We start from the raw sequence: 9,770 nt of genomic DNA, 5'->3' as shown, positions 1-9,770 counted from the left end.
CATCATGTATTTTCAAAATAGTTAAAGGAGAAAAATAAGCAAAACTGTTAGTCTCCAAATTAGACCCTTCTAGCACATTTATCTGAAATTATCTGCAACACAGTACTCCTAATATAGATTCCCTTGCCTGTAAAATATGCGTACTGTTTTGTTGCTACATTATGCTGTAGACTGAAATAATGGATATATAGTTACAGAGTTAACAGCAAGGTAAAAATTGTTTCTCTTCTTAGCAAAGATGTATTTTTAAATCAGCCAGGAACAAGCATGACGTGAACTATACAACACTGCACAGAAGGCACATACCATTCCATCTCAGAACTGCAATCCTCCCTTTCTTCTCACTAACTAAAGTTAATGCTACAATATAATACTAATTAATTTAGTAATCTTATGTAGCATAGATGATTAATTTATGATAATGAAACCATAATTAACCAATGATGATAATAATGAAAAATGCAGAAAATGCTAAAAAGCACAAAGCTGAAAAATCCTTATTAATGATTCCTGGAGTAGGCTTCAGTAGAAGCTTTTTAAGATTCCAGTTAACTGATTCCTAAATTAAAGCATTTGTGAAGGCTAATCCAGTGTTTTGGATAGAAAGATTTAGAGAATGATCTTATTTTGAGTCATGTGAAACAAACACTCATACGTCAGAAAAATCACTGAAAATATACATTAGGAAATAAGCCCTGGGGAAAAAAAAAAAATCCCCTCAAGGTAGTGAATAACTTCTGTTAGGGCTTATATTGAGGACATACTTGTACATTTGTGAAAGGGAGAAGGTGCAAGTACACTTTTGATCAGTGAAACTCAGACCAGATTTTTAAAAGACAAATTTCAGCAGCAACAGGAAAAGAAAAATAGTTCCTTTCCCTTGCAACAAATTCATGAGCTTCCTGGAGAGCTACTGGAAGTCATGCAACAAATACAGTTTTAGAATCGGAGAAAATAACCGCACAAGGAGAGAGTTCAGCTAATGTCTCAGTTATGAAAGAGGTCCAACAATTGTCACCACTTCTGGCAACTTATTTTTCCACCCCCCTCAAGTACTGCATGCCAGCACCACTCATACTAGAGTTTGGACTATTTTATTTTTTATTTTGCTTCTTCCCGCATCAGCTCAATACTTATACCTACATCCACTCACCTTCATTTCTCACCAGACATTGTTTGCCCTCATTCCAAGTTTGTAATCCTTTAATATTTCTCATGTGAAAACTGTGCATGTTAACTTTACCGAACTTCTCTTCTGGAATGCCATCTAGTGGTTTTATCTCAGAAGAGACCAGCTTCTACCCTTTTGAAGACTGAAAACCCTTCAAAACGAAACAGTGAAGCAAAATACTTCCCTCTTTTTCAGTTGTCCTGGGTTCAGCAGTAGCAGTCATTTTTTTCTCCTTCTTAGTAGCTGGTGCAGCACTGTGGTTTTGACTTTCAGCCTGGGAACAGTGCTGATAAAACAACTGTTTTTAGTTACTGCTCAAATGTTTAGTCTGACCAAGGACTTTCTGAGTCTCATGCTCTGCCAGGGAGGAGGGGAAGCTGAGAGGAAGCAGAGACAGGACACCTGACCCAAACTAGCCAGAGAGGTATTCCATACCACAGCACGTCATGCCCAGGAGGTAAACTGAGAGTTATCCGGAAGGGCTAGTTCACTGCTCAGTCGGGCTGGGTATCGGTCGGCAGGTGGTATTGTACTCTCTTCCATTGTTATTTCCTTTATCATTATTATTATTGGTAGCAGTAGTGGTTTTATGTTATACCTTAGTTACTGGGCTGTTCTTATCTCAACCCGTGAGAGTTACATTCTTTTGATTCTCCAGCCCATCCCTCTGGGAGCCGGGGGAGGAAAGTGGGGGAGTGAGTGAGGACTGCATGGCTGATTGACAACTGAGCTTAAACCAGGACATCAGTCTTCAAAATCTAAAACTTTTTGTAATGATAGTAATAATAGTTGAAATAAACAATGCTAAAGAATGCAGTGAAAATAGTTGCTAGAGTCAATACCCTAGGTATACTTCCTGTTTTTTTAATTCCACTGTCCTACTCCCCTAATACCTTGACTATATGAAATACTATGTAAAGACGTAATTAATTATTAATAATAATGATGTCACAGGTAAACTTATAGGCCTAATGACTATGAAAACCAGCTATGTTACATAATGTTACACACTGCAGTGTCATTATTGTAAACTTTAATCAACAGCAGATTTCTGTCATACAGCTATATTCTTCTCTTTAAACTTGTAAGAACTTTATCAATACTACTGAAAAAAACTAGGAGTAAATGCAAATTCATATAATCCCTCTGATCCGGTCTGGATATTTTAATTGGAGCTTGTAAGCTGAAATCTGTAAACAATCAGGAAAGGCTGGCACTGTTTCCATTTAAATGCTTGAAAGAACCTAGCCAGATATATCAAGAAAGATCAGCTATTTTACTTCCTTTACTACATAATAGTCAAGGTCTGAATCAATAGTATACATCTATAACGTATACATGTTTATATACCAAGTCTTTGTAAGACCCCAATAGTAAAGTCTGTGCAATGCGTATGATGCCAAGCATGGTAACCTACCAGCTAAACAACAAACCTGTTCTTTACCCTCACCTTCAGGGGCAGCCTTCCTTCTCCCCTTGCCCATCCACTCTCAGGTCTTTCCAGAGCTTCCCCCGAGACAGAATTACCACTGATGTGGGCAGACACCAGTCACCAAATCCTGATCTCGGAATTTGTCTGGTTAGACACTGGCAGTGGCTGGCAAAAATGCACAACCCAAGGGGCAAAAGAAGGGCAGGATCATACTTTTCTACAACTTGGATTCGGATTTCAAATGGCCTGTAATATCGGTATTTGTTAACATACAGATGCAGATTGTAAAAATAAAAAGACACAAATACCCTGTTAATAATAAATTATTAAAGAAACTAAACCAAAGGTTGTATAATAGCTGGAAAGAAATTTCCAAAAAACATTTTCCCAAGAAATTGGAAGCAGTCTTTAGACTGCTAAATATAAACAGACATTGGGATGAAACATGTTTTTATGAAGTTATTATATTTAATTTAAGGACAACTGTCAGAAATAATAGATTAATAATTAACTTTTTTCAACTTTCAAGAGCTTACACCCTTTTGAAAATCAGATTGGCCATCTCCACTGGTCAGAAGGAGGTTCTTCAACTAGAGGCTCCCATGGTTTCCACTGCATCATTTTTCTTGCCAGAGAAAGCTCACTTTCAGCCTGTTAATAAACACCATATACAAATTCTTAAATTCTGTACAACTGACTATTAAATTATCTCTACTTCATTATCTAGGTGATGTCACTACCTATCACAGTTACAGACTATCAAAAGGAACTGTGTATTTTGGGTTCTGTTTCTAAAAACCATATTGAATCACCCCCAAATAGCAGGCAGTCTGTTCACCAAGGCATTCCCAATGATAACTTCATGATACTTTCCAATTTATCTGGATTATTCCCCAATATTATTCAATCACCTTCTGCCCTTTCTGCTGATTTAAGACTGTAAGAACAAGTGTAGGTACACCAAGGTACAAATGTAAGCATGATAGTAAACATGTACTAACTGTGTTAGGTTTCAGCATGGTCATCCCAATCACATGACAATTCATTTTTAGATTTTTTATGTTTGATTGTTTTGCCACAAATGAAGATATGGAAAACTGTTGATTTTCTGACCAAAGCTTAGCCAAAAGAACACTGAAAACCACAGCTCTCTTTTGTATCTGGTTTTCCCATTTTACCTGTAAAATGACTTCTTCTATGTGACCACTATTCAGTTTGTCCTGTAGCTTTTGCACGTCAGTCTCCTGTGTATTCAAATACACATAAATAAATGTCTGTATTTACTGAGAAGTAGAAAGCCCACATAAACTATGAAAACAATAGTTTAACCAGATCACCAACAAGGAGAGGTGCCATGCTTGACCTCGTTCTCACCAACAGGGAAGGGCTTGTTGGAAATGTGACGCTCCAGGGCAGCTTTGGATGTAGCGACCACGAGCTGGTCGAATTTGAGATCCTCAGGACAGTGAGAAGAGCGTGCAGCAAGCTCACTGCCCTGGACTTCAAAAGAGCAGACTTTGGCCTCTTCAGGAACCTGCTTAGTAAGGTTCTATGGGATATAGCCCTAGAGGGCAGGGGGGCCCAAGACTGTTGGTTGATATTCAAGGATCACCTGCTACAAGCTCACGAGTGTTGAATCCCAACTAGAAGGAAGTGCAGCAGGAGGGCCAGGAGACCGCTTTGGATGGGTAAGGAGCTGCTGAGGAAAATTCAAATGAAAAAAGAGGCTTTTAAAAAGTGGAAGCAAGGACAGGTGGCCTGGGAAGAGTACAGGGATGCTGTTTGGGAAGATAGGGACCAGGTTAAGAAAACTAAGGCCCAGTTAGAATTAAACTTGGCAGAGGATAACAGGAAGGGATTCTGTAGGTATGTAGAGAATAAAAGATAGACTAGGGACAACGCAGGCCCCTGCGGAAGCTCTCAGGAGAAATGGCTGCCCTGGATTTGGAGAAGGCTGAGGTTCTGAATGACTTCTTTGCCTCAGTCTTCACTGGCAAAGGCTCTGACCACACCACCCAAGTCTTGGAAGGTAGATGCAGGGACTGTGAGAATGAAGACCTTGCACCCACTGTAGGAGAGGATCTGGTTCGAGACCATCTTAAAAATCTGAACGTGCACAAGTGCATGGGTCCTGATGAAATCCATCCACAGGTCCTGAAGGAGCTGGCAAATGAAGTTGCTAAGCCACTGGCCATCATATTTGAAAAATCATGGCAGTCAGGTGAAGTTCCCTACGACTGGAAAAAGGGAAATATAACCCCCATTTTCAAGAAAGGGAAAATGGGTGACCCAGAGAATTACAGACCACTCAGTCTCATCTCTGTGCCTGTCAAAATCTTGGAGCAGATTCTCCTGGAAGGCATGCTAAGGCACATGAAAATCAACAAGGTGCTTGGTGACAGCCAGCATGGCTTGACTAAGGGGAAATCCTGCCTGACCAATTTGGTGGCCTTCTATGATGGGGCTACAGAACTGATGGACAGGGGTAGAGCAGTTGATGTCATCGACCTGAACTTGTGCAAAGCATTCAACACTGTCCCACATGACATCCTTGTCTCTAAATTGGAGAGACATCAATTTGATGGATGGACCACTTGGTGGATAAAGAACTGGCTGGATGGCCGCACACAAAGAGTTGTGTCAATGGCTCAATGTCCTGCTGGAGACCAGTAACGAGTGGTGTCCCTCAGGGATCTTTGTTGGGACCGGTCTTGTTCAACATCTTTGTCGGTGACATGGACAGTGGGATTGAGTGCGCCCTCAGCAAGTTTGCCAGTAACACCAAGCTGTGTGGTTTGGTTGATATGCTTCAGGAAAGGAATGCCATCCAGAGGGACCTTGACACACTTGTAAGGTGGGCTGATGCCAACCTCATGAAGTTTAACCATGCCAACTGCAAGGTCCTACACCTGTGTTGGAGCAATCCCAGGCGCAGCTACAGGTTGGGCAGAGAAGAGATTCAGAGCAGCCCTGTGGAGAAAGACTTGAGGGTGCTGGTCGATGAGAAAATTAACATGAACAGGCAGCGTGCGCTGACAGCCCAGAAAGCTAACGGTATCCTGGGCTGCATCAAAAGGATCATGACCAGCAGGTCGAAGGAGGTGATCCTGCCCCTCTACTCTGCTCTTGTGAGACCTCACTTGGAGTACTGTGTGCAGTTCTGGTGTCCTCAAGATAAAAAGGACATGGAACTGTTGGAACAAGTCCAGAGGAGGGCCACGAGGATGATCAGGGGTCTGGAACACCTCCTGTATGAGGACAGGCTGAGAAAGTTGGGGCTCTTCAGCCTGGAAAAGAAAAGGCTACCTTCCAGTATCTGAAGGGAGCCTATAAGAATGCTGGGGAGGGACTCTTCATTAGGGACTGTAGTGATAGGACAAGGGTTAATGGGTTAAAACTTAGGGGGAGTTTAGATTGGATATAAGGAGGAAATTCCTTCCTGTTAGGGTGGTGAGGCACTGGAACAGGTTGCCCAGAGAGGTTGTGAGTGTTCCATCCTTTTCAATGTCCAAGACCAGGTTGCACGAGGTCTTGGGTGATATGATTTAATGTGAGGTGTCCCTGCCCATAGCAGGGGGTTGGAACTTGATGATCTTAAGGTCCTTTCCAACCCTAACTATTCTATGATTCTATAATTCTATCACGCTCTAATCTTCCCCAAGCCTTGCACCAAATTAGCTAGCTTCTACCATTTTACATTATCAAAGAAATCTCACACACTTTTCTTATTGGAAATCAAACGTTAAACTCTCAGTGATAAATATAAAAAAAACAAGTACAATCTGATGACATCCGAAGAATAATTAGCAGCTCATGGCTTCAGTATGTATTTTGGAAGACAATTTTGATCTTAGGTTTTTATAAAAGGATATGCAACCTTCCAATTATCATCTTAAATACACAATTCCAGTATTGCATAGTTTACTGTACCAAAATGCAGTTTAAAATGTCAAAGGGAAGGACTGGGCTTTCAGCAACCCTATCTAGTGGGAGGTGTGCCTGCCTATGGCAGGGGGTTGTAGCTAGATGAACTTTAAAGTCCCTTCCAACCCAAACCATTCTGTGATTGTGTGATTGTGCTAAGATCCTACACTGTTAAGAGTACATGCATTTTTGTGCAAATGTGTGGAAATTACCACTGTTCCTAAAAACGTATCTAAAAAAATTATGTTTTCTTCTAATTTTCACACAGAAAATCAGAAAGAAATTAACAATTCTTTTTAATATACCATGAAAATGTTTCAGTCAGTAACAAAAATAAACCTCGTCTTCAATTATTTCTGAATTGATACCTGAAGGGTACATATACTCCTGAAAAGAGCCAGTCATCTGGAAAATCATTCTTCTCATCCTAAAAATATTTTCATGCGTAACATTTATGAAGCAGCACCGTACTTACCGTTTGCACCAAATTAAACCGCTCATTTATAATCTGCTCAGTGTATTTCCTGTATGCTGCATCTTTGGGAATGTTCTGCAGGACACCAAGGATTTTTGTATACAGCATTCGCAGGCGCTGAAGTGATGACAAGACATGGTTAAATTACACAACTAGAATTACTTAACTTGTCCTACTTAACCTACTAGCTATCTAACTATACACAAATATAGAGGGTTATAGTATTCAGAATAGTATCAACATAGTATCCAGAAAAGTAGGATTAACAAAGTAAGTAAGTCTGAACCACAGAACTGCGTCTTGGTTAAGACTGGGATTTATCAGGACTGAAAAGTGAGGACTGTCAGAGTCCTCAAAGGAAAAAAAAAAGTTGCAATCTGTAGTATGTTTGATGCAAAATGGAAACAATAAATCTGTGTTTCTAATATTAACCATACTTTAAAAAAAATCTAGTAAATTCACATCTGAACCATCAGTTTCTGAAAAACTACCTGGGGAAAGATTACCTTGGAGATTAGAGAAATCAAATACTAGTTCATAAAACTATGTATACCAAGGAGGTTCTCAAAAATTAGCACATGCAACAAAAAGCAAATGTACAAAATAAACTCCTAATGGTATCAATTAAACTTCTGAGAATTCATTTCCCTCTCACTTTGGAATTATTATAAGTTGTGACTGCTTTATACTACACAGTGTACCTACTACAGAAACATGTACCCAAAAGCCTTCATCTCGCTGACAATTTCCATCAAATACACAAGAAGAGTCATGACATACCTCATGAGGGTTTTCAGTTACGGCCAATCCTACAAGTCCAGTGGTCTGCACACAGAGCATGAACACATTTAGTATACCTAAGCATCCATTTCCCCGGTTGGGTGGCAGGTGGCTGGGCCTTCGCTCTGGAGCGGCGGGGAGGGGAGGCGGTGTCTCTGTGAGGCCGGGCTGGCTCGGTGGGAGGCCTGGCTCGGTATGAGAAGCCAGGCCTGCTTTCGGGTCCTGTTCCTGAATCTGTGACAGGCCGGGGTCGTGTGCGGCCTTTGTTCGAGGCGGCTGTCCGACCCGACGGCAGGTGGGGGTTTGTAACTCAGCGCTTCTTGGTGGGCAGGGTCTGCTGTAGCTGTACGCTGCAGCTTGTGCTTTGCTGCACTGAGAAGAATCACAGATCTGATAACCCCTTTTAAATCAAAACATGTTTACTCATAGCGGTGGACGTGAAAATTCTAAAGACAGCTTTTGGTCAGTGTGCAGAAGTTAAAATTTTCTAAATGACAAGTACTTCATTGAAAGAGCTGTTCTAGAAATGCATCACACAGAAGTTGTATGTGTGATATGTGCATTTAGATTTTTAGCACGTTTCTAATAAAGATGCAGTGTAATTTTTTTGATGTGTTTGGGTGGTGACAGCAGTTGAAATCAACCGGCTTTTGCCAGGTGATAGGTTCATAGCTTTGGATTGATTTTCCAAAATATTTTGCAGAGTCCAAGCTTCAGACTTTATTTCAGAGCTCTCTTTCATGGGTCAAACAACTATGTCAAGCCTTAAAAGTGTCAGAAATATGTTTGGCTGCCGCTCAGCAGTTTTGTTTGATGTATGCTTGGAAATAAAGATGTTCTCTCACGGTGGATTTTGGTGTAATACATGTGATTTGAATACATGTCAGTTTCTGACATTCATGAAATACATGTTAGGGTTTGCAAAAGTTTCTACTAGATGAATTCAAGCTTTCTGTGATGTAAAAAAAATATGATTGATAACTGATGCTGTGTGCCACAGTAGGAATTTTTATGCCTGGGAATGGGTCTCATTAGAAATAATGTAGAAGCTTATAAGCAATTAGAATGTTACCTATTTTTTTGCAAAGTTACTATACTAAAGGGTTGTATGCATCTGTTTATCAGTCAGGTCTTCCTGAGGTTGGTAAATTTCTACCTCAGAGAATACACAGAAGTGTTCTGGAATTTGTTTAATAAGCAGATGCATGCCTATACCTTCTATGAACTTTAGCTGTAAAATTTGACCAGGAAAATGTGTTAGATGTAGTTAATTAGCTACAGAATCAAAAATAAGGATTGCTGTAATAGAATACGGCAAATAGGTGATTGCTCAGTTAATAAAGCAAAAGTATAAAATACTTAAGGGAAAAAAGAAAAATATGTTAAGAGACATGAGAATGGGAGAAAAAAATAATGGTAGATATAAACATGACATTCATTTGAAGATCCAGCTGTTCTATTAAGGTGTATCATTATGGCCTAGCTGCTGATTTAAAGGGTGAATTTTGCATGATGAGAAATATTAGTAATAACTGTAAGTTTACATGGTATTTATTTGGACAAATATTTCTTCAGAATTCCTTTGGCCTGCTCTTGAGCTCATCTTTTCCATCACTGCTAAGCAAACCCAACAAAACAAGTTGGAGTTTTCCCTGAAAGCCAGTCTTTTAATAAGACACATACTCCCGCCATTCCATAATTTAAGCAAAATTATTAATACAGGTTACATCAGAATTTCACGTTTGTGCTTCTCCACTTCCAGGCATTCTTTGAGATTGTATCAGAGAGACCTGGAGTTTCTTTCCAAAACACTGAGAATCCCTCTTTCCTATCAAAATGACATTTTTAAAACATTTCCGTCTTTCTTTATTGGATTATTTCTGCATTATACCCTTCTCTGTGAGGATCCAACCAGATGATCTGTCTCCTGATTATACTAATCGACCACAGGACAAATCGCGCTGTGCCTGGTGATATCAGCATCATTC

General features: G+C 40.0%; 1 protein-coding gene across 1 annotated transcript; it reads right to left on the bottom strand.

The window, feature by feature from the left end:
* Window positions 1-3,049: 3,049 nt before the first annotated feature.
* NDUFA5 (NADH:ubiquinone oxidoreductase subunit A5) lies at window positions 3,050-9,474 on the bottom strand. Its single transcript, XM_057415827.1, has 5 exons — window positions 9,466-9,474; window positions 7,783-8,154; window positions 7,003-7,119; window positions 3,782-3,847; window positions 3,050-3,254 (listed from the first exon to the last, which is right to left on the bottom strand). Exons 1-5 carry the CDS (start codon window positions 9,472-9,474, stop codon window positions 3,153-3,155), a joined length of 666 nt encoding a protein of 221 aa, XP_057271810.1. The 3' UTR covers window positions 3,050-3,152.
* Window positions 9,475-9,770: the final 296 nt, after the last annotated feature.

This window comes from Pezoporus wallicus, unplaced genomic scaffold, assembly GCF_028554395.1.
Source record: "Pezoporus wallicus isolate ANWC-B61680 ecotype Strahan unplaced genomic scaffold, APGP_CSIRO_Pwel_v1 contig_6966, whole genome shotgun sequence".
Taxonomy (NCBI): domain Eukaryota; kingdom Metazoa; phylum Chordata; class Aves; order Psittaciformes; family Psittacidae; genus Pezoporus; species Pezoporus wallicus.
The sequence above is the reverse complement of the archived record's forward strand: the minus strand, read 5'-3'. Positions and strand labels throughout refer to the sequence as shown.